This window comes from Erythranthe guttata, chromosome 14, assembly GCF_056151865.1.
Source record: "Erythranthe guttata isolate IM_541 chromosome 14, IM_541, whole genome shotgun sequence".
In the NCBI taxonomy this organism is placed as follows: domain Eukaryota; kingdom Viridiplantae; phylum Streptophyta; class Magnoliopsida; order Lamiales; family Phrymaceae; genus Erythranthe; species Erythranthe guttata.
This window is the reverse complement of record NC_142546.1, coordinates 23,686,788-23,710,843: the sequence shown is the minus strand read 5'-3', so window position 1 is coordinate 23,710,843 and position 24,056 is coordinate 23,686,788. Positions and strand designations below refer to the sequence as shown.

The 24,056-nt window shown below is 34.4% G+C and overlaps 7 protein-coding genes and 1 long non-coding RNA gene across 10 annotated transcripts; 4 read left to right on the top strand and 4 right to left on the bottom strand.

Annotated features, from left to right (window-relative positions):
• Positions 1–826: 826 nt before the first annotated feature.
• On the top strand, positions 827–5,586 carry KNAT1 (homeobox knotted-like protein). Of its 3 annotated transcripts, none has more exons than XR_016029572.1 (6): positions 828–1,741; positions 1,819–1,935; positions 2,084–2,222; positions 3,415–3,671; positions 3,762–4,023; positions 4,514–5,586. XR_016029572.1 is itself a non-coding variant. In XM_012983349.2 (5 exons), the coding sequence occupies exons 1-5, from the start codon at positions 1,259–1,261 to the stop codon at positions 3,963–3,965; spliced, it is 1,200 nt and encodes a 399-aa protein (XP_012838803.1). In that variant the 5' UTR covers positions 827–1,258; the 3' UTR covers positions 3,966–4,278. The 3 variants fall into 3 exon arrangements, 1 of the variants encoding a protein (XP_012838803.1); XR_016029573.1 differs by having other exon boundaries at positions 4,511–5,586; XM_012983349.2 differs by lacking the exon at positions 4,514–5,586 and having other exon boundaries at positions 827–1,741; positions 3,762–4,278.
• On the bottom strand, positions 4,503–5,429 carry LOC105958764 (E3 ubiquitin protein ligase DRIP2). Its single transcript, XM_012982768.2, has 4 exons — positions 5,173–5,429; positions 5,012–5,062; positions 4,789–4,861; positions 4,503–4,673 (listed from the first exon to the last, which is right to left on the bottom strand). Exons 1-4 carry the CDS (start codon positions 5,427–5,429, stop codon positions 4,503–4,505), a joined length of 552 nt encoding a protein of 183 aa, XP_012838222.2.
• A 53-nt stretch (positions 5,587–5,639) lies between the features above and the next one.
• LOC148765485 (uncharacterized) lies at positions 5,640–6,766 on the bottom strand. Its single transcript, XR_016029574.1, has 3 exons — positions 6,461–6,766; positions 5,804–5,903; positions 5,640–5,713 (listed from the first exon to the last, which is right to left on the bottom strand). It is a non-coding gene; the product is annotated as an uncharacterized LOC148765485 (long non-coding RNA).
• An 807-nt stretch (positions 6,767–7,573) lies between these two features.
• LOC105958912 (uncharacterized) lies at positions 7,574–9,422 on the top strand. The gene is made up of 3 exons (XM_088813587.1): positions 7,574–7,739; positions 8,560–8,988; positions 9,070–9,422. Exons 1-3 carry the CDS (start codon positions 7,695–7,697, stop codon positions 9,253–9,255), a joined length of 660 nt encoding a protein of 219 aa, XP_088669713.1. The 5' UTR covers positions 7,574–7,694; the 3' UTR covers positions 9,256–9,422.
• Positions 9,423–9,445: 23 nt separating this feature from the next.
• Positions 9,446–11,203, bottom strand: LOC105958911 (1-aminocyclopropane-1-carboxylate synthase 3). Its single transcript, XM_012982913.2, has 4 exons — positions 11,002–11,203; positions 10,729–10,860; positions 10,474–10,634; positions 9,446–10,377 (listed from the first exon to the last, which is right to left on the bottom strand). Exons 1-4 carry the CDS (start codon positions 11,149–11,151, stop codon positions 9,501–9,503), a joined length of 1,320 nt encoding a protein of 439 aa, XP_012838367.2. The 5' UTR covers positions 11,152–11,203; the 3' UTR covers positions 9,446–9,500.
• A 2,925-nt stretch (positions 11,204–14,128) lies between these two features.
• LOC105958763 (putative pectin methylesterase CGR3) lies at positions 14,129–16,975 on the bottom strand. The gene is made up of 6 exons (XM_088813502.1): positions 16,484–16,975; positions 16,292–16,331; positions 15,628–15,666; positions 14,849–15,223; positions 14,682–14,737; positions 14,129–14,554 (listed from the first exon to the last, which is right to left on the bottom strand). Exons 1-6 carry the CDS (start codon positions 16,607–16,609, stop codon positions 14,402–14,404), a joined length of 789 nt encoding a protein of 262 aa, XP_088669628.1. The 5' UTR covers positions 16,610–16,975; the 3' UTR covers positions 14,129–14,401.
• An 808-nt stretch (positions 16,976–17,783) lies between these two features.
• LOC105959284 (uncharacterized) lies at positions 17,784–20,314 on the top strand. The gene is made up of 7 exons (XM_012983345.2): positions 17,784–18,329; positions 18,674–18,715; positions 18,843–18,965; positions 19,224–19,459; positions 19,621–19,657; positions 19,892–19,949; positions 20,022–20,314. Exons 1-7 carry the CDS (start codon positions 18,186–18,188, stop codon positions 20,102–20,104), a joined length of 723 nt encoding a protein of 240 aa, XP_012838799.2. The 5' UTR covers positions 17,784–18,185; the 3' UTR covers positions 20,105–20,314.
• Positions 20,315–20,500: 186 nt separating this feature from the next.
• Positions 20,501–23,286, top strand: LOC105958910 (DNA binding protein). Its single transcript, XM_012982911.2, has 4 exons — positions 20,501–21,015; positions 21,204–21,290; positions 21,380–21,528; positions 22,859–23,286. Exons 1-3 carry the CDS (start codon positions 20,602–20,604, stop codon positions 21,524–21,526), a joined length of 648 nt encoding a protein of 215 aa, XP_012838365.2. The 5' UTR covers positions 20,501–20,601; the 3' UTR covers positions 21,527–21,528; positions 22,859–23,286.
• The last annotated feature ends 770 nt before the right edge of the window (positions 23,287–24,056 follow it).

The window sequence follows — 24,056 nt, the reverse complement described above, 5'->3', positions numbered from 1 at the left end:
GTGTTAACATGCACGAAATGTGGTTTAGTTTGTAAACTAAAATTGTGAAGAATCTCAACCACGGTCAAAAAGTAAGTGAGAAAAAAAAGAAATACTAAAAAGAAAAAGAAAAAGATTAAGAAAAAAAAACCCGGTTTAATTAAATTAAATAAGGGTAATGATATATGCAGGTCAAATTAAACATTCAGGCACTTTTTTACCATGATTTTTTACCTTTTTACCATAACTATTTACCTTTTGTACTATTCATATGCACAAAATCGGACTTTTTTTTATTCATGTGCTCGTGTGAATTTACGCGAGCACTTGGCAAGTGCTCGCGTAAATTCACGTGAGCACATTAACAATTTTTTTTTTTTTTTTTTAACCCACTCGTGTGATTTCACACGAACAGAGAAGATATGCTCGTGTGAAATCACACTAGCAGAACGTCTCTGTTCGTGTGAAATGACACGAGCAATTAAAAAAAAAAACAAAAAATTAACAAGGCCTGCTCGCGTGAATTTACGCGAGCACTTACGCGAGCACTTGCCAAGTGCTCGCGTAAATTCACACGAGCAGGCCAAAGTCCGATTTTTTTCGTTTTTTTTTTCGGATTCGTAATCTACATAACAAGAGGATCGTAAAAACGTAAAAATTACCTCCGATCTGTTGATGATTTGCACGGGCTTTGCGAAAGAAAATCGAAAGGGTAGAGAGAGTTTTTGAGTTTTTTACCTTTTATTTTTTGAGAAATGGTAAAAAATGTGCATGAATGTTTAATTTGTGCCTGCACAAATCATTTCAGATTAAATAGTTGGCAAACTGGTGACTTGTCAACTAGTGGTGCTTCTTTGCTTTCCAACAATTTTCCGGTTTGTGTATATATATATTTGTTTAATTCTTCTTCAAAGCAAAGAAGGTCGTGTCACTCAACCAAGCCACACAACCGCCGCCGCCGCTGTTTCCGGCCAATCGCCACCATCTCCGGCCATGTGATTTCTGTGCACCTATAGTTCTTACAGCTTTCACCTTCATATATAACCCTCAATATTGCAACTTCACCCTTCATATAAAACCATCTGAACCAGAAACACAAACAGAAACATCCAATCTTCTCCGTAAGCAACAGAAATCGTCACACGCTTTTAGTTAATATCAGACGGCGCCGTCAACTAAATCTGTTAATGAACTAGGGTTTCGTTTTTTCTCCCAACAGTTTATTCAATTTTGAATAATCTTTCTTTGGGTTTTAATTGATTTCAAAAAAAATAAAAAAATGGAGGAATACAATCATCAGATGAGCGAAAACACGAATTCCAGGAACACCGGTTCTTTTCTGTACGGCGGTCCGGTTCTTCCACCGAGCTCTTCCGTGTACGGCGGCGGAGCTAGCAGCGGATCGAGCAACCACCACCACCACCACCACCATCAACACAACCAGTTGCTGCCGGTGAGTACCTTCCATCTTCAATCCGGTGACTGTTATGATAATTCCGATCAGAATCAAAATCATCAGAATCAGAATCCGACGTCTGTGAAAACTGAAGCGGTTAGTTCACTGAATCAGGCTCCTTGGTTCCACAATCCTTCTGTAATTAGAGGGCACCACCATCAAACTGTTCAAGATCATCATCACAGTCAAAGTCAACACCGGCGACCGGAAACCGAACCCGCCGGCGAAGTTGATGCTATTAAAGCCAAGATCATCGCCCACCCTCAGTATTCCAATCTTCTCGAAGCTTACATGGATTGTCAAAAGGTATTTGTACATACATGATACATACATACATACAAAAGTATTTCATTCTCTGTGATGATATATATGTACATGTAAAGGTGGGAGCTCCGCCGGAGGTGGTGGCACGGCTGGCGGCGGTGCGGCAAGAGTTTGAAGCGAGGCACCGCGCCGGTGGGAGAGATGATTCCAAGGATCCAGAACTAGACCAGTTCATGGTACGGCATTTCTAATTAATTTTAATCTTAATTCTGTCAGACACGATTCTTAAATTCGTTTTCTTTTATGTATATCATTAATTATTTTTAATTTATTTAACGAATTAAAAAAAATGTTGGATCTAAATTCCACCGATTATACTTGCAGGAAGCGTACTATGATATGCTGGTGAAATACCGAGAAGAGTTAACGAGGCCGTTACAAGAAGCCATGGATTTCATGCGACGCATCGAAACACAGCTCAACATGCTTACTAATGGTCCTGTCCGGATCTTCCACAACTCCGGTACTTTCTTTCTTTCTTTCTCTCTCCTTAATATAACAACATCCTTTTTCTAGAGAGAGAAAGAGAGAGAGAGTGATGTTTCATGGACATATTGCCTATGAAGGAAAGAACAAGCAGAATAACAAATTTGACCTAATAATGTTTGTCCCCAGTCATCATTTTTTCTTGTGCAGTGCAATACTGATAGTTAACACTGTCCACCCTCCAAATTGGGGGGTGGGTTTTTGGGGTGGGGTGGTTCTTCTTCATTCATTCATTCATTCATTCAATATAGTAGTGCTATTTCCAAGTACTGAAACACACAAGTTTTGACTAGTGCCAGACTGCCACCATCATTTTCCAAGGCCTTTGTCACGTAACCCAAATAAAGAAAAGATAAAAACCCTAATCACGAGTGTATAGTATATTAGATTTGATTTTCTTCCATTTTTATCAATATAATATCAATATATACATAGAGTACAGAATCTAATCTTGTCTTGAACAATCATGAAATCACACGCTTGCTTCTCTAATCACTGTTTTTTTTTTCACTTTAATTTATTTCATGGTCTCCTCCCACTCTTCTTGCTGACATGGTTATCATAATATTTTTTAAATTTTTTTTTTTTATCTTGATGTTCATATGCCCCCCCCCCCCCCCTCTTTCTCTAGCTTTGTGTGTATGATATATATAACTGTATATATATACATACATGCTTGTTATTTTAGTACTGTATATATATACATACAGTTTGCATTTTAGCTTTTTAGGCTTAAAAAAAAAAAACATAGGATTCTGTTCAAATCAGTGTGATGTCGATGCAGCCTGTACCATATTTAATTTCGGGTTTTTGTCCAATATCAACTTATTTATTTCCTCTTCTGTCCTATATGATACGTTTTCTTTTTATTTTTATTTTTAATTTCTTTTTATTTTTATTTTTATTTTTTTTAATTTTTTTTTTAATATAATTTTTGTTTCCAAATTCGAATTGTTAGATGTTTTAGCCAAGTAATATGATAAAAAGCTGTAGAAAAATCTATCTAGTGACCTTTGTTCTTCATCAAGCAAGGAAAAAGAAACAGAAGGGATCAGAAATAAATTTCTGAATTGAAGTTTAATTTAATGCATTAAACTCATAATTTTCATATGAAATGAAATATCTGTTCTTAACAATTTGAAATCAATTGTTAAATGAATCAAAAAAAGATGACAAGTGCGAGGGAGTCGGTTCGTCGGAAGACGACCAAGACAACAACAGCGGCGGAGAAACGGGCCAGCCCGAAATAGATCCGCGGGCCGAAGATAGAGAGCTGAAAAACCACCTCTTGAAAAAATACAGTGGCTACTTAAGCAGCCTCAAACAAGAACTCTCCAAGAAGAAAAAGAAAGGCAAACTCCCGAAAGACGCCCGACAAAAATTACTTAGCTGGTGGGAATTGCACTACAAGTGGCCATATCCTTCGGTATACTTATTTATTTATCTGTTATTTCTTTTTGCATGTATTAAAAAAAAACTATACATTATTTAATTTATTTATTTTTGGTTTAATAAGGAATCGGAGAAGGTGGCATTGGCCGAATCGACTGGTTTGGATCAGAAGCAGATAAATAATTGGTTTATCAACCAAAGAAAAAGGCACTGGAAGCCGTCGGAGGATATGCAGTTTATGGTGATGGACGGGCTTCATCCGCAAAGTGGGGCCCTTTACATGGAAGGCCATTATATGGGCGAAGGCCCGTATAGGCTGGGCCCGTGATTGATTGATTGATTCCGTATGCGATATGGATTATGGAATACTCCCGATGGAAGATCCGGTAAGATTTTGACAGCTCAAGCTTATAGTTGCTAGTGTCCGTCTTAATCGTAACCTTTGTGTTTATGAAATTATTATAAAACAGAAAATAGTTTTAATAATTCTGCTCATGTCTTTCGATGATTTAAGTACCCTCTTTTTCTTTTTATCTTTTCGGAAAATTATCTCAAATTTGTTGTTGCTATCTTTTATTAAAAAAAAAATGTGTGAAATATGTAACCCTTTTTCTGATTTATATCTCTATTGTTTTGCTCTATTGTTGGTTCTAATATGCAAGAGATATGCACTAAATTAACACATTATTGATATACCATGTCACAATAAAATCACATTAGAGAAATTAATTAAACCAATGTTTGGTAGCAAATCTGCTAATTAAGTAATGAAGGTCTTAAAAAGTACGATAATTGTGCAGAAAAAAGGCTAGTTATGACAATCGAAAATTAAAATTCTAACAGTCATAATTTATTTAAGAAGAAATTAGAAAGCAGGTTTACGACCATATGTAAGCGGTAGGACAAACTCCTGTGCGGACGAACCGACGATTGCCGTTTTCGTTTCTGAGGTAGGAAACGTTTGCAGCCACAGTTCGATCAATCGGCTTATTTGCAAACTAGGTAGTAATCTCCGTCCTTGCAGAGTAATCTCCACCTTTGTTAAGTAATAAATAGAGTTAATTAGGTATGTGTGTACATTAGAAAAACGCGACGACGGAAAAGTACATTAAATGCTCGAAATGTGCACTTATATGATGATGTATTAGTACCTCGTTTTCGCTTCGTAAATTGAGCTTTTGTACGATGTACTTCTTGATAGATGAAACTGTAGTGCTTCCATCCCTATGAAACAAAACCAGATTAGTGTGCTGCAGGTGATTATTATTGTGATTAACTCATCACTAATCATATTATTATATAATAAAATATAATTAGAAGGGCACAATTACTTAATTATGTTTAATTTTAGCAAAAAATAAAAAAATAACTTACTGCAGCCTCAAGTATCTGGAAGGTATTTGCTCCAAGGGTGCACTGCTTCTCCTGAAAAAAATAAACACCAAAATCATTTATTATTTTTATTATTATTTTTTTTAATTTTTTAAATTCGAAAAAAATAAATAGCATGTAATGAAAGTATATATATATCTCACTGATTATCAGAAGCAACTAAACAAAACCAATAAGTTTTGAGATTTTGTTCGATGCGTTTAACGTTGTTTTTGTCATGACAGTGCACAATCGGTGCCCGATTATTCGTAAGTCCACCGACCGAAGAACTTTGTCCGCGGTCTAGTGGTCTTGGTCGTAATAATACTTCTTTAGACTTTTCCGCTATGCAAGAAACTGCAAAATCGTGATCGTTTGTAGCGTTTTTTATTATATTTGCCGTTTGATGATTTTTTCCCATTAGAGACCTCCAATAAGAATCACCCGTTTTCTCCGGTGACTTTTCTCTTTCATCTGCCGATCTTTTCCGAGCAGGCTGATCGGCAATTAATCCGCCACCACCAACATTTTTCTGCGAATATTAATTATTAGATTCGATATATCATTTTAAAATCAAATGAAAATAATTTATTTATAACTATTTGTTTCTTCTCTTCTCTTACATTTATTCCACTTCCTGCATGTTGTTCACTTCTTCCTTCATTATTGAAATTGTTCATCATGTTTTGCCAACGATGGTCCATCCTGTAGATTTTAACCATGCATAAATATTTACGACTATTTACGATAACGACATAATCGAGTTTAATAGTTAATTAATTAATAAATTTATACCTGAGCCTTTGAAGTGGAGCAGAACCAAGATGAGTATGGCATACTGGACAATTATGTAACCCCTCTTCAGTAATCTTCTTTGTTATGCAGTTATGACAAACTATTTTTTTTTTCAATTAAAAAGGAAAAAAAAAATCAAGATCTCCAAAATTAAATTAATCATTATATACCAAATATTTGTCACATAAAGTAAATACATTTTTTTTAATCAATTCATTAATATAATTTATGTATGGTATACGTACGTACCCAAAGGAATTCGAATTACCCGACCACTTCCACGTGGAACGATGCTACTAGTTCAAGTCATTTTTTCTTAAAACGAACATTGATTCCGTACATACCCGATTATATATATAACTCCGGATCAAATAAAAATCAATAAAAAATTCTAAAAAATTCAATTTTAAATCTAAGTAATTAAATTGAAATCATGGATTGGAGGGGGAAAAAATCATGTAATTAAGAGGAAAAATAAACATGTGACATAAACAAAATCTAAGATCTGAATTAAGTTAGACTAAAGATTCTTTCTATGTCAACATATCTGAAAAAAATGAAATCTTTAGCACCCAATTCACAAACAAATAAAATTTAATAAATAATTATTCTCAAAAAACAACAATTAAATAAATAAATAAAAATGAGAAAACTCACATCGGTGACAACAAGGTTCAACCATGGTTACTTGTCTGAAAGGCTTATGACAGAGAGGGCAGTTCAAACATCTCATCGTATTCTTATGCCTCAATCCAAAAAACTCCATTCTTCAAACCCTTTCTTGTGTGTGTGTGTGTGTGTGTGTGTGTGTGTGTGTGTTTTGAATATATATATATAATTGTGTGTGTATATATAAATATATAAAGGTGAAATGAAATTAAATGCAGTGAGACCCTGGAAAAAAATAATTAATAGGGCCGACAGAAAGGTTATTACAAGGTGATTAAAGGCTTACGTGAATAAGGAAATATAATCATATTACTTTCCTATCTGTTCGTATAGCTGTGTCATCACATATATATATATATATATATATATATATATATATATATATATATATATATATATATATATATATATATATATATATATATATATATGTATATGTATATATTACGTTTGCAATAAATCGCGAAACACATAATTCATTAATGGCATTTGCACTATACGATTATATATGAAAAGAATCAGACCCTGGCATATTAGGAACCTAATTATTCATGATTTCACTAATTTTGGTATAATCATTATGAATTACAGCCACAAATATTTGACAATGTTTTGACAATTTTAATTAATAAAAAGAAATTGCGGAAGTGTAATGGTTAAATTATCGTCTTCGTACAATAGCTTGTGAACCGTACGATAATGTTTTAATAATATATTATGTTGTTTAGTAGTAGTTAATGTGATTAGGGTATTTAAATATTATGAATTAGTGATTAGTATTTTGGAAGGACAAAAGTAGTGTTACTGCAAAGCATGTTTGATTTCAAGAGATATTTGGGTGATTTTAGTAAAAGGATGAAATTCAATTAAATTAATAAAATGGGAATAAAGGAAAAAAATAAACTAAAAAAAGTCAAATAAGTAAATAAATGGCATGTGTTGACTAATACCACAATTTTAAGAAGATAAGGGTAATTTTTCAAGTTATTACATATTTAATTAATAATTACATCAAATATAATTTACCGGATTAATATAATTTTGACTGGGCATGGAAATAATTTAATTTGGACACCCGGTCATATGGAATCGGGTCGGATCCGGGTCCTTTATGGGTTAAAGGGTCGGGGTACTTTCGTCGTGTGCGAGGATTCGAGAAATTGGAAGTAGAATTGTCTATCATACCCTTGCTGCGGGAAGCGGCGTCCGACGGCGGCAGAAAATGGTTGTCCCTGCGGCCTACGCTCTCAGTCCTTCATGTTTTCCGGTAATTCAATTCTTCTATAGCTCCTCTCAATCTCTTCTTCTTCTGATTTTTGCAAACCCCATGCGCAAGTGTAACTCTGCGCCTCTCTGTGTGTTTGTGTGTGTGTGTGTGTGTGTGAGAGAGAGAGAGAGAGAGAGAGAGAGGTAAAACGCGTGCCTTTTAAATTTATCGAGTCTAACGAACAAGATAATGCTAATTGAAGTACCAATTTCAAAATAAAAAATAAAAAAAATAGGGAAGATTGTGCTGTAATTTCAGAAAATGTATCAGCTAGGGCTAAAGTGAATTTTTTTTAATATTTTTTTTTCTGTTAATTTGGAATTGGAAGTGTTAGAATTTAGGGTGTGATTTTTATGGAATTGCTTTGAAATTAGTTAAAAGCAAATGAACATGATGGTTAATATGAGGAAGGTAGATTACTGGATCTCTGTTTTGAGGACTGGTTTATTTGGTTTTCCGATAGGTGATAGTGAATTTCTTGGCTCTATCATTTTGTATCTCGTTTTCTTCAGTCGATCTGCTTTATGAAACTGCATTATGCATTGCTACTTCTGAATGTGTTATCCGTATCTACATGTTGCACGGAAAATCCCTTATTGAAATAGGTATGCCGTATGCGTTCTCTTGAGTTCGATAGTACCTCACTCACTTGAAATGCTTGATTCCCGTTTATTTTACTTCTGAGCAATGCTCTGCTGTGTGTTGTTCTGTCTTCTATTTTATCTAAATTTAGCTGAAATCTTTTGGTAACAAAACGAAAGTTAATACCCTGTTTACACGATCACTACCTAACTTTAGCTATATTTCCCTTTTTGTCCAGGTTGCATCAACTAAAAGCCGAGTGTGTGAACTCCATAGTTCCATTCCAATAAACAACCGCAAACAACATGTTTCAGTAACGTGCTCTGCAAAATTTCCAGGGATGGAACACTTTCACGAACCTACTACCAAGCTTATAGTTTTCTTAAATTACACCAAGGATGAATTATGGAAATTCATCCCTGGTTCAGTTAAATCTTTTCCTTGGAAGAAAGCAGAGAGTGTTGCTCTGCACGAGTTACTGATTTTGGGGAAGGAAACATTAAAGTGGTCTTTTCTTGCGTGGTTTTCGTTTAGTTGGCTATCCGATATCTTATACTCTCTCTCTAGAAACAAAGAGCTCATGATTCCTTTTGGTCTTTTTGTCGGAATTATTATCACAAAATACGTTGATCAGATATGTCAAGAATTCGTGGTTGATGATCACAAGGTGAATATTATTGGCTGTAACTCTTCTCTTCAGTCTATTCGCACCCGTTGAGGCTAATTTGGTCTTTTCTTTTCCCTACAGGATGGTTCGATTAGCTGGCGAATTCTGGGTATTTCTTGCTTTCTTGTTCTTGTGAAGGTAATGTCAATGTTTTTTTTGGGAGGAAATGATTTTCTCTTGCATTGTGCGAATGGCGGATTGATGCAAGTATTATGGAATTGGAGAAATTTGCCAAAATTAGATGGAGAAAAATCGGTTGAGAGCTGATCATTCGATTTACTGTTTCTGTTTCGACAATTTCCATGGTTGCCGATTTTGGAACAGATGTTTTCTAATTTAAGAACATTTAGAAGTTGAGACGCTCGTGAATATGTGTACGACACATTACAAAATGCTATCATTACATAATGAAACAGAGCACTCCATTTTAGTTTCTTTCTCTCTCTCTCTCTCTCTCTTTTTTTTTTTTTTTTTTTTTTTTTTTTTAAATCAGAAAGAGCAGAAATTCAAGACTATTTGACAATCGAAAGATTCGAATCCACCAACGCCCTGATTCGTTGCACAGAGAGATCAAGAGTTTCCTCCTCCATATTAGCAAAACAAACCCTAAACCAACCCGGTTCGTTGCAGTGGCAAGAGGATCCGGGCGAGACATTCAACCCGAACCCGCAAACCATTTTCTTCCATAGATCCATTTCCGCTTCAAACGTTTGACCGGTCAACAGATGCCTCATATCCACCCAGCAGAACAATCCAGCATTGCTCTTCAAACACCGAATCCCTGTTTTCTCGAGTCCAGAAACCAGCACCCTCTGCCTCTTCCTCAGCCTTCTCCGATTCTCCTTTATGTACTTCTTGATAAATATCTTGTCCGATAATATTCTCGAGAGAAGAAACTGCGATTGAGAAGAAATTAATCCGAAGCTCGACATTTTAGTGGCTGCAGCTATTAGGGTTTCGTTGTTTGAATATATTGCTCCGATTCTGAAACCTGGAAGCCCTAAATCCTTCGAAAGGCTTGAAACTATGTGGACTCGGTTCCAAATTTGATTATTATTATTGTTGAATGATATTTTGTTTAGAGCTTCGAATATGCTTATGAATTGTGGGGAGTTGAAAACGGTGCCGGAGTATATTTCGTCGCTAACTATGTGGATGTTTTTTTCGATGGAGAATGTGATGACGTGGTTTAGTTCTTGGAGAGTCAATGTGGTGCCAAGTGGATTTGAAGGGTTTGTGATGAAAACGCCTTTGACTTTGAGGTGGAGTTTTTGGGCTTGTTTGTAAGCTTCTTCCATGGCGGAAACGGTGATCTTGAAATCGTTTGAGCTGCTGCATTGTATGGGTACGATTTCGACTCCGGTTCTCCATTTCAGATCTCTGTCAAACCTGAAAAAACGAGACATGTTTTATTTTATATATATTAATCGTCTCAGATTATATATATAATAACTGCGGGTTTGGAAAAAATAATGTTGTTATTACCCGGGGTAATACGGTGTGGGGATCAAGAAAGCTTCGCCGGGTTCGGCAAGGCAAAACATGAGGGTTTCGTTGGCTGATGTGGCGCCTGCCGTGAGTACAAGCTTGTTGGTGTCGAATTTAACCTTGTTTTGTCTTATTTCAGACATGTACTCTGCTAGTTCCTGAATTACAATTTAAGTGCCACAAACATTTAAACAATGTCCATCTATATATGAAAAAAAAATATGAAGTGCCACAATTAATTAATTAAATTACTTTCTTAAATTCGGGCAAGCCATGATAATCCTGGAAAAGAGCCAGTTCCCTGAACATGGATTCGCCCCTTTTCTTGAACCAGTTACTTTCCTGGTTTCTTGCGAGCCAAGACTCCAGAAGATCGAAACAAAGCTGTCGAAATATTATCATTTGTTAGAATTACCAAAAAAAAAAAAAAAAAAGAAAAAAGAAAAAATCAAAACCCAACATGCAACTATATATTATACATATTTATTGCATGGGGTGCAACAAATGGTAATAAAAGGTAGGGACCTGGTTTTCAGCAAGGCCCATCTGAATAATACCAGACGGGTTTCGAACGGGATGAAAAGGATTCTTATCGTATTCTTGCCATCCTAGGAAGTAAGAAGAGTCTTGGCCATGTGACTTGCATGTAACTTTCCTAGACAACATGTTATCCATTTTAGTATATTACTAAACTTAAACCTTATTGTTATTATAAAGTTTTCGATGTGTAAGTTATTCGGAAACATTGGCATCTATTTATACAAGTTCTTGGATTCAAGCTATATACATAAATGGCCCGACAGTGTTTGTGCTTCTCTTGAAGAGGACGGTGCTTTGCTTATTATTATGTTGACCACACACACACACACACATATATCTATATATCTATATATATATATATATATATATATAGGAGTTGCTTTGTTGGACTTGTATGTGTAATTTGACTCCTCATGGATATAATATGTCTAATATTTTCTTGCAGAATTAATTAATTAATTAATTAATTAATTATGTGATTTACTGATTTTTTCTCAAATGTGTATATATAGATCTTATTAAGCATATGTGATGATATATATATAAAAGTAATATATATTTTGAAAGAACGACATCAAATGAAAACCGATTGATCTTATACGTACTGAAGTTAGATAAATCAGCGTTCGTGTTTTGTTTTTTTTTTTAAATCATCATTAATTGCGATTAGTATACGATCGAAAATAGTGATCGGAGAGTAAAACAGGTAACGGTCATAATCGTGCTCCCATAATTGAGACTATAGGTATGGTGCTGCAACTTTCTCCAACCGAATAATTTTGTCTGTTTTTCATTATATCATATTCCCATTGTTTATCCATATCTCATCACCTAATTCCATTGTTCATGTGAGCTAGCAAAAGTTTTTTTTTTTTTTTGAAATTTATAGATAGATATAGATATATTTGAGGAAGGTATTAATGAATGAATGTATGGAATAGGGGGTAGTGAATAATATAGACCATGAAAATGGCATCTTATCCTACGTACGTACATTATCCTATTTTGAACTGAAAACTCATCATGCACAATTGTACTGCTAAATGGGATTTTAGTGAAATGCGTCCATGCATGGGGTACATGCCCAATAATTCAGCCACTTACCTCTATTGGAATATATTTATATTACAAAGTCTCATTTGAACTAACTTAACCCTCAATCATTAATTCTTTTAGTCAAAGATACAACTGTTTTAATCCTTAATCATGTAATATAATTACTATTATACCATGCAACAAAAGTTTGAGTTCCGTCTTCTCAAAAACCTAATATTTTATACAACTGTTTTTACTTTTTATTATTGTATATTCGGAATTTTATTATTATTCTTTTATGCTGGAAAGACTAAATAAAAGAGTTTTTTGAAGTCAAATAAAACACGAAAACTAAATGAAATTTTTTATTTCACTACTTTTTGTGTGTGTGTGTGTGTGTGTGTGTGGAGCAAGATGAGACACGAGACCGTGCAATATTTCAAGCTTTTTGGCACAAGGGAACACAAATTAATTTCTCCTTTGTTTAATGTGTTATCTTCTCAATTATCAAAAAAAATTAAAAAAAAAATACATATTTCTTCTTTGATTTTTTCTCACTAAACAAAACTTTAATTTGGACAAATAAAATACAATCAAACAGCTGCATGATCACTAGTAAAATTTAGGTTTTCTTTTCATTATGTCTCCACCGTTTTTCCCCACGTTTCTGCATGTGAACGAACACGGAACACACACATATAATTTATTATATATATATATAATGTATTGTGAGTATATATACAATCTTTATTATTTGATATGTGGAAAAAAATAATGAAGAATAAACCAAACAAAAAATTCAAAGAAATACAGTATTCACATGATTTAAACTGAGAACCTATATATATATATATATATATATATATATATATATATATATATATATATATATATATATATATATATTATGAACATGGACGAAAAGTCAAAAAACTAGAAACAGTTTTTACATATATTGATTTAACTGTACTTTTTTACCATCGTCGCCCGCAGTGAATTAATACGGAAACTCTGCAAACACAGTCTTAATGCGACTTTAGAGCATCTGATGAGTCGTGTTCATTAGTATGCATTTCAAGTTCAATGGTCCGCTTTCCATTTATAGAAAGCGTGTTTCTGAGTTTGCCACGTGTTTTATTATTTTGCTCTCTCTCACCAGGTTTTCCGGTCGATTATTTTCCACACACAAACTCACTACTCTCCCAATTTCACATCAATATTGACCCTAATTTCCTGACATACATTTAAATAATTAATATAATATTTTAAGTAAAATTATTTCATTGATTTTTAATTTGTAAAGTATAGAAAATAAAAAAATTAACCCAATTATGTAAGGATTAACTCGTTCAGAGTCAATTCACATAAAATCTGAGTCAATTGACGGATTCACTTGGTCCAACCGATAAACTACATTTGTAGGACAATTATCGGTTTTCTTGGCACTTAGAATAGTGGGTCTTGAAGTACAATTGATTAACGTTACATTATTTGATCAATTTTGAAAAAAGCACAATTGACTAAGAAAAATAAATGGTGACGCATTGGAAAGAATTTTCAAAGGCTCCACCATTCTTGGATCCATTGGAACAAATCCCTTACAAACAAAAATACCCCGGATTATATAATCAATCCCAACCACCTAACTTTCCATCAATCAATAATAAATGGATTGAAGAAAAAGAAATTAATTAAATAAATAAATAAAAGTCTCCTATATAATCAAGAGCTATAATATGTTGAATGGCCGGCAACGCCTATCACCTAAAAGGCAAAACAAGAAATTAGAAGTACTTTGCTGTCAAGATTCCATTTCTTCGTAAACTAAAAAGTATTTAAATGGAACCAATTATTGATGAATTCGTGTGTTCGTTCGTGCGTGTGCGTATAATTTGTCGAAACTATTTTAATCTTTATACGAATACATTCACATGTAACGATTGAAATACGAGTTTTCGAATCCCACCCATAACAAAAAAAAATATGCAGCCTCGAATATTCCAACTCTCAAATGATTTTGATAACAAAGCCGATAATGCGTTTAGTAAATTATTATTAAGAGAAACTGCACGCGAAATTACAAGACAAACTCCATTAATTATCGGTGCAATATCGCAAATTGCCAAATTACTGTTTCGTTACAAAAATTAGAGGGGAAAACCTGTATTATCCGATAAGCGCAAAATAAAAGAATATGACCCTATTTCATAGGAAGAATGAATTATCAATAATTTCTTGTCACTAATTGCAGCAACAGTCCCTACAGTTGCAGATGTGGACTTCGCAAAGTCGAAGATGAATTAAGATGTTTTCCAGTTACCTTATATAAATAAATACTCCGATTCCGAAATTAATTGTAAGATTTAAGATGAAAAATTTGGCAGCTTGAGCCGTACGATTTCTTTTCTGCAGCTTGCTCGAATTTCTTCACCACAACTTCGTTTTCTTCTAAACTCATCTGAACGAAATATCTAATCCACCATGTCGAGCTCCTCATCTTAGCCTATTTTCGAAAATAATAAATATAAAAAAAAAAACCCTCAGATTTTACATAACATTATACATTCTTGATCATAAACATTATAAATAAAAAATTATAATAAATTATTTCTTAACATCATATAACTTACCGTACGACCGTATTTGGCTTTATCAATAGCTTTAGCTTTCTGGTTACGTGGATATCCTACAAATTTCAAACATAAAAGTTAATATAGATGGTTGAAAAATTAATTCAATTTAAAAAAAAAAAAAAAAAAAAAAAAAAAAAAAAAAAACAGGGTATAATTTCTTTTACCAGTGAAAATGACGAGGCCATCGGAAGAAACCCTAGCTAATTCTGGAAGTGTCCGATTGAGATACTTGGGGGACAAGTAATCCAAAGCATCGGAAACAAGAACGAGGGAAAATGATTTAGCTCTATAAGGGAGAGGAAATTTAATATCAGCGACGCGAACGAGGCCTCTGTGGACCAATTTCTTGCATGTGGGGTCCGCATCTTCTATATCGTATGGCTCCACACCGAAAGCTTCAGTTTCTTCCTCTCTCATCAATGCTGAAACAACGGAGCATGTGTCGGGACCCACATGCAGCACCTTGTGCATGCTGTCTCCGTACGCTTTTTGCAGAATCGGAATCGCACGTTCGACTTCTAAAGTGCATGAAAAGTCACCTGCATAAAGAACATTGCAAAGAAACCTTCCATTATATATATTTATAGATATATATACGTAAAACATGACAATTTTTCAAGGTTTGATCTATAAAATCCATTTAATAACAAATCTAGTGTAGTGCGTATGTATGGTTAATTCTTTTAGACAATAAATTTCTAAATCAAGAATTACATTTCCGCATAGAAATATAATAAAGGAACCTAGTCATGTAATCATGTTCGTTAATCGATCTTGATTAATACATAAAAAAGATTTTGAAATACTTTCTGCTCTCATGATTTTGAAGAAACATTTCATGCATCAATTCCATCCCGAAAACAAAAGGGACGTGAAATTATGGATCAGATGATAAAGAGAGAAAATATAGGAACCCGATAATGAAAAGCGAGTAAATGATTACCTTCAACCGGACTGACAAATTTTTGACTTCCGAAAGGACCTATAAGGCAAACGAATTCCCGTCGGTCAAAGCATAATAAGTACATAACATTTTATCTGAGAGCATTAAATTCCTAGCCTAAGCCATCCCCAATAGGAAACCACGAAAAGCTAGATGCAAAAGTTGCTCCGGTTTGTGGTAACAACAGTTAAAACGTGCAAAAACTACACTGCTGATTGACATTCAAAAAGTACACCGATGTTTCTCTACTGATATTGTTAAGTGAAGGCTCTCTTATACGTAACAGTTCGGCTAAATCAAATAAACGATCAACCTAAACATTTTACTTTTCTGAGTTTGTATTCACGACTACTCTGGAATGCAGGCGATATAAGCAACCACAAATTAAAAACAAAAATCATAACATTCGAAGATCTCGGTAATGGGCTATGTTCTTGATTTTGAAAACTTATTACTAATTGTTGGGAAAAGATCAACCTTACATACATTTTCACTTGCCAGATCACTTAGAACTAAAAACGTTACTAATTCCACATTGAAGTTATTAATCGGACAGCCATCCATTACTACAATCAGCAAATTCAGTATTTTACTCAGCTTATTACTCATCAACAAACTACAATCCAATTGTATGAGAATGTTAAGGAACAGAACAAAATCAAACCTTGGCCACGGTATAGAAAACCTATCACAAACAACGCCCCCTGCAAAAAAAAAACATGAAAATTAATCGTCTGCAATTAGAAATTGCACACTGGTCAAACGAGAAAGCACACCAGGATTCTACAATTAGAATTTCTGCATTTGTTTTCAACAGGACAATGTAAATCGCCATACGAGAAACATAAATTATTACCAGAACGATGAGGGCAACAGATAAGTAAGGGGAAGAGCGGGATCTTGAATGAAAGGCAGACGAAAATGGAGCTGACCCACTTTCAGATATCCGCCGAGAAGGATTAACGGGCCTCCTTGTCGCCATTAACACAGCTGATTAACGCTCAATTTAATGAATATTACCAATTGGGAGTAAAAATTAGTGTGATTGAATCCTGAAACACTGAAAAATTTGAAAAATTGGGATGAAGATTTGACAGAAGATGCGAGCTCGTGATTTGTTTATCTGTGTGAAAATGGAATTGGGAAAATTGTGCGTCTTTATTGAGATTTGATGTGAAAAATACAGTAAAAAAAAGAAGAGAAAAGTGGGAATGGGGAGTGAAAATTGGTAATTGTTGCGTCGAGTCGGTAGGGATCCAACTGGTGTGTTTGTTCTTCGCCTTGTGTTGTGGTGGAGATACCCCAATCTTTGCACTTGGGATTATTAATCATTTTTAATTCCCATTTTGCACTTATATTAGTTATTTTTTATTATTAAAAACCAAAGTCAACATTAAATATTATTATTATTATTTGATATGCTTAATTGAGCCAACCCAACACGTTTACAATTTATTTACCTACTGGGCCACGAGTCCAATATTGAAGACCACTATCATCGATGCCCAATCACCTTTAAATAAGGTTTGGGCACAACAATCTCAACTAATGTATAAATAACGATATCATTCACTTATAAAAGGTACGCCTATTATCTGAATAATACTACAACTCATATTCTTTGAACTATTTCTACAATCTGCACGTTTGACTTGAGTGTCGGAAGGGTTTCCGTTGGATCAACCACGCCGTAGTTCACGTGCTCTCTGTTCGCAGGTATGATCAGAATCATCTAGCATGTGAGCAGTGATCCACTTTACTCTCCCCGCTCCCTTTATCTCAACTAATTAATGTGATATATTTATAGCAATTCATCATTATTATTTTAACGGGCAAAATAGTTACTAAATAGGGGCGTAAACGCCTACTCGACAAGAACTCGAACCCAATTTTATTATTTATTATTTATTATTATTATTATTAATAATAATAATAATTGATTGGTAATTTTAAATTTTTTTATTAACATAAAAAATAATTTATATTAATAATATTGATATAAAAAATTAAAAAAGAAAAGTAGAAAATTGAGCCCCTATCCTATACAGATTTATAGACGGGCCATCTCCAAGGTTTGGGCCAATTTTGTAGAGTTCAGGTGGGCGATTGAGCCCATTTCTTATTCTTTATTTAGAAGTAATTTTGACACATTTTATCAACAAAAAAAAAAAAAAATATAAAAATTAAATAAATAGTGTTATTTATTATTAGAAAGAAAAAAAAAATAAAAAAATTTGGCCGCACCCAGATTTGCGAGGAAATTAAGCGCCTTGAATTAATTTTCTGCGCCACTATCCAAAACAAAAATCAAACAGCCCCAAAATCATTTCTGAGCTAACTCAAATTTGTAAGTAATTATATATGCCCTAGATAGTGAAAACGAAGAGATCAGAAGTGATACAGAGGCGGAATTTAGAGAAGGAAGGGGAACAAGATCAGAAGTGATACAGAGGCGGGGGAGCATGATTCCGGTATTGCTGCCTAATTCAATCTCGTCGCAGTTACTTCCGGCGATCAATCGAAATTTTTGAATGTGAGTTAGAAAGAGAAATAATTGGATGGACAAGGGCGAGGCCGACAAGGGAACAAGTGATGATGTCTGGCGGCATCCGAACAAATATCATGAGGATACAAAGGGGAAAATGTTGCTATGGAGTAGTCTAATTTTTGGATTTATCGGCGCCACCGCCACCACCTTTGCGGTAATCTCTGTTTCTTCATTTTCCCCCCTTGTCTTAGTTTCTGCAGTAGACGACAGTGATATTGTTCGAGGGTTTCTGAATTCCTTTAACATTTGAGCTTGTAATTTAGATGTTAAAGTTTTACCATTCTCAGTTAGAATTTATTTAACTAATTCTTATCAAAATTTATGAAGGAATTGAGGTATGGATTATGAAAATCACTCTCGGTATTTATGCGAGTACAAGAATTGTGTTCGATGCGAATCGTAGCTTGTATAGCCTATTTCTTATGTGCTGTAGGGTCATGAGTAACATTCCTCTTTAGATTGTCGAATGTCTGTGTAAATTTCCAACCAATGTGGCAGGTTACCCAGTTACGAAGCACAATCGATCGTATCTACTCTCAGGTAACATTCTCCTTATCAATTCTTTCTTTAACCTTTTTTTTTTTGCTAATAATTTTAGTAGTGTCGTGTCAAACACCGCTTACCTTAATTAGCTGTATTGACTTTGGATGTTAATGGGTTGCAAAAGTTGAACAGGGCTCAATCATCGCTGAAGAATGGGAAAACTTTTCGAACTAATTTTCAAGAGGAAGCAAGGAAAAGATATAATCGCCGTATTCGAGAAGAATATGAAGCAGAAATGGAGAGAGTGGTGAGATTCATTTCCTAGCTGTTTTTATTATCCGTTTTGTCGTCTCAGGTGGTACACATACCATTCTTTCAGTTTCTTTCCGTTTAAGATTAAAAGTTGATGTATTATTCTTTATTAAATTTAAACATATCGTGGAATTTGCATATGCAAACATTAAACATATTACATGGAGGTATGTAAGTTATTATTCAGCTATTACATTTCATAATGTCAAAATAAAGGCAGAGAGAGTTTGATCAGTTTTTATGTTTTTCCTAGGAGCGAATTCGACGAATGCAGAGTGTTTTCAACAGAGAGAGAAGTAAATTCAAAAGGAGTAATGACAGCTGGCAACAACACGATCCAGGTACATACCATCAGCACTTCCAGAGGGATGACTGGTATTGGAAGCAAGATACTTCGTTCGGAGGTCATAATAGTAATTTTAGGGAGACTCCTTGGTCCAACGGAAGCTCCTCGTTATCGCATCACTACTCCATTCTTGGACTTGACAGGTATATCCACTCTAGAGATATAAGATGTCACGTAATCTTTTGAGAACAAGAAACTTAGTTCGGTTTGCCCGTTTGATAGTTTCCCGATTATTGAAGTTGCTGCAAAACATTTATGGAGTATTTGACCACTTTGAGGTGCCGTTTGTATTCCTCTTTTTCAGGTTGAGGGCGACACCCTACACAGATAACGAGATAAAGGTACTTGCTAATATATGACATATTCTTATCCATGTGGATCAAATTAACTGGTGCCACAAAAATTACCTTATTTTGTGCCAAACACATAAATTATGTTGGGAATGGCTTGATCGATAAAATGAAGCGACCAAATGACGATCATATGCTCTTTGTTTACATTTTTTCTAATATTATTATTACCAGGGTCATTTATCCTGTCTCACACTTGCTGTATATTTCTTGTTTTGTCTGCAGTCAGCCTTCAGGACAAAGGCTAAGGAATTTCACCCTGATCAGAATCAAGACAACAAAGGTGGTTATTTCAAGACAAATATACTAACAGTTTATTATTCATCGGATGATTGTTTATGTATTTTGTGTGCAGAATTTGCCGAAGCAAAATTCAAGGAAGTTATGACGTCTTATGAAGCTATCAAGTTAGAAAGAAAGAACAACCGGCATCAATGATGGAGAGCTTATACGGTGTGGATTGTTCGTAAGCTCTTGAAAAAATCGAGTATTATAGTATAGTATATAACATAATTTCTGAGTAGAGTGCTGGTGTTTTAAATTTTATTAAATGGTGCTTACACCCAAAATACAGTGTAATTGAACTATAGCCAACTACACAAAGTATAATTCAATAATTGGGTTTTGTCTGTACAGAATTTTCATCAAGTTTTCATGTTTGTTTTATTTATTTATTATTATTATTATTATTATTATTTTTATTTTTATTTTTATTTTTGTCACAAAATACAAAATTTGGAGAAAGTCACAAATGGCTCTATTAATTTACAAGTTTGTCCTCTGAAACAATTTTCAATTAAATAAAAGTAATATTTTTTTCATAGAAGTTGGATAAAATTTCACAGCGTGTGAATTTATTTCATTTTGAAACCCGCCAATTTCAACTCCTCGAAAACCCCCCACCGTCGACCACCGTCTCCTCTGCGCCACCGCCAATGGACTTCAAATCCTCCGACGCCGGTGTCTGGAGAGAAGCCCTCTCCTCGTACGAATCCACAATAGAAAGCATTGGAAAACCCAACCTGATTCCCCTCGATGATTTCTACCGCAATGAGCTCCCAAATCTCCTCCACAAACGAAACCCTAACCCCTACATCACCACCGACGAGCTCTCCAAACTCATGCAGTGGAAGCTCGCTCGCGGCAAGTGGCGGCCGCGCTTATTATCCTTCGTCTCCTCCCTAGACGACGCCGTTGTACGAGACGCCTCCGGGAAGGCGTTTGCTTCCCTACCTGACGTCTCGAAAGCAGTCTCGGAGCTGACGGTGTTGAAAGGCGTGGGTCCCGCCACCGCCTCCGCCGTACTCGCCGCCTATGCTCCGGATGTCGCGCCGTTCATGTCGGATGAGGTATTATTTCAAAATCATAATTGAAGATTTTATTTTTCCCCGATTAGTGTGGTGTGGTAGTTTTGGAATTTACACATGATTTTGAGTTTTGGAAGTAGAACAAAAACCTAATTGGATTTCTAGACTCTACATTTTTTGAATATGTAAAAAAAAAACCCTAATTTTGAATGGTGTGATGGAAAAATTAGGCCATGGTTGCTGTGGTTGGGGATTCCAAGGATTACTCGTTAAAGCGTTATCTCGTGTTTGCAGAGAAGATTCAAATCAAGGCAAAGGTTTAATTTCTAGCAATAATTCGATCCTCCATAACCTTTTTTTTTAACATCAAAATATATTTAATTTATCCGATATTATTTAAATTCAGGAATTGTCTTCGCCGGAGGATATATTCACACCGTCGGATGTTGAAAGGGCTTTGTGGAGTAGTACCATTGGTGCTAAAGTGAAATCATCTTCGACAAAGTCCGATGATGTTGTGTCGGAGAAGAAGCCCAAGAGAAAGAGAAAATGACGGTAAGGCTCACTACTCGTTTAACTACTACTACTGTGTACTGTGTTATATCCTAATTTTCTGTACGTATATGTATGTTTCTCTTGCACTTTACTGCAGTGGGGTGTATGATTTAGTGTAAAAGTAACCATTTATGTTGTGTTAGATCACTATTTAGTGTGTTCCTTTTCATCTTGGTATTTGATTGTGTTAGTGTGCTGCCATTATATTCTAATCCGTGGGCGTTTTATAATTCCGATCTTTGCTATCTTCTTCGAGCATAGAAGTGAAATTTTAGTGTCGTTTGTTGAAATTTTGTGTAGCAGAAAGAAAAGATATTGATAACATCTGTTGCTTATGTATGGCTCCTTCGACCCTACACCCGGTGATAAACACCTGGTGAGTGGGTTTTTGCTGCCATGTGTTCTTTTTTTAATTTTTCTAAAACCCGTAAACCAAAGCGGGGAATATATTATAAAATACAAAAAATGACACATGGCAGGAGAAGACCCACCCGGTGTTTATCACGGGGTGTAGGGTTGAAGAAGTCCCTATGTTGTTTAGGTTACATTAAACGGCCAATTCCCTTTTCTTTATTTTTTTCAAAAAGTTTTTATTTATTTATTCATTATTAATTTTTTTCACTAAATCGAATATTTTGTGGCCTAGTACTTTACTAGACGTGTTGACCCAATGGGCCTCGCTTCTGCAATAGCCCAATTTCTTCTGGTTGTCTTCACAAATTGGGAATTTGGATACTAAAAAAAGAAGCCCAAATGAAATAAAATAATAAGTTAGTTGATTCATTTATTTGAAAAGAAAAAAAAAGTACTCCACCTGATAGGTGACGTCACCGGCTGATGAATTACTCTTTGTTTTAAAAATAAAAATCTTTTAAATTTCACAAAATAAATTAATTGCTTTTTAAGTGTGTGAAGTGTGAAAGCAAACGCAATACATAGTTCAGAAAAGGGCAAACGTCAGTCCGCAATCAAGGCACCTGCTCTTTCTCATTTACGTAAAGAATGGGCAATATAACTCTACTAATTTCCATATTTGGGCACGATTTTTCTTTTTGATTTTGATTTTCTTTTTGTTTTTTTTTTTTTTTTTTGTGGAATTTTTTTACTCCAAAAAGAACGCAAAAGTTGACTCTCCTTATAAGAATCTCCTCTCTCCTTTGACTAGAAAATATCCAGTACTAGATTAGGTGACACTTAATTAGTTAATTGATGTAAGATTTAATAATGGTAAATACTAAATAGGGATGTCTACTTAATTGTTGTATCATTCAACCTCATTATTCACATGAATTTTTTTCTCTTTTTTTTTTCTTTTTTTTTGATAATTCAGATGTCCGAGTTTAGCCCGACTAATTCTGGGAGCAAACGGCCTTCCCCTGGTTCGTCTACCAGGTAAATTCGGATGCGGGACACAAAAGTTGATTAATTACATAAAAGTAACCCCACTAACAAAAGTTGTTCATTATGAAAGTAAAACATTCTTTTACAAATAATTACAAGACCAACCAGCTATGGAGATGCCCCCCTAACCGTCCATATTAAGAATAATTAGTCGATATCAAAACTAATTAGTAATTAATTATGTCGATGTCTAAGAATAAACAACTAATCATAGAGAAGGAAATAATTATGCAATAAAACCCACACGCTCAGAAGAAAAAACAACTTAATTATATTGACAATGGAACCTTTGTTGAATTCAGAAACAAAATCCTATATCAATTATCATATTTTAATAAGACAAATTATATTTTGTACTATTATTATTATTATTTTAATGTCTCGACCATGCCTGCCCCAGTGTCCCTCCATTTGTATTTAATAATCAAATTAAGGCCATCTTATATTACACCCACCACAAATAAAATAAATTATGATTAGAAACTCATAAATCCCTAATTAGGGCCCCCTACACTTTTTGTGATCTTTCTCAATATTTTCTTTGTCATCATATTTTTTGCTCTTCTTCTGGGGCATACTTGATTAGTGTTGAACAAGTTTGATTATTATATTTGCAAAGAAGTTTATAAGTAATGATTAATCTGCCATCCATTTTCAAAGTGCAAAATTTGCGACCTCAAAACCTCCTTTCAAATCCAATACCTTTGTTCGCCCAGCAATAAGTTCGGCATCGGTGTTTGCAGGCGAAGATGAACTAATCGACTTGGGAAAAGAAATTAAAACTACACAAACAAAATCATTTTATGACCTCTAAATGTAGAACGAAAATGATGCGAATAAAGTCAATTAAATATTTATAATTTCAATTATATAATAGCCATTTTATACAAGTAAATAAAAGCTCTCTTTATTTGCTCGAGAATATATCATTTTGTTTTATTTTATTTTTATTTAAAAAAATAGCTTATTATAGTGTTTGGGTCATGGTCAAATTATTTGTCCTCAAAAGAAAATCAACATCAAACCACAAAATCATTCTTATTAAAATGGCAAATTTGGAGTTTTCATATGTAACGTTAGCCCCAAAAATTTAATATAAACTCTTTCATATTTAATTTCAATGACCA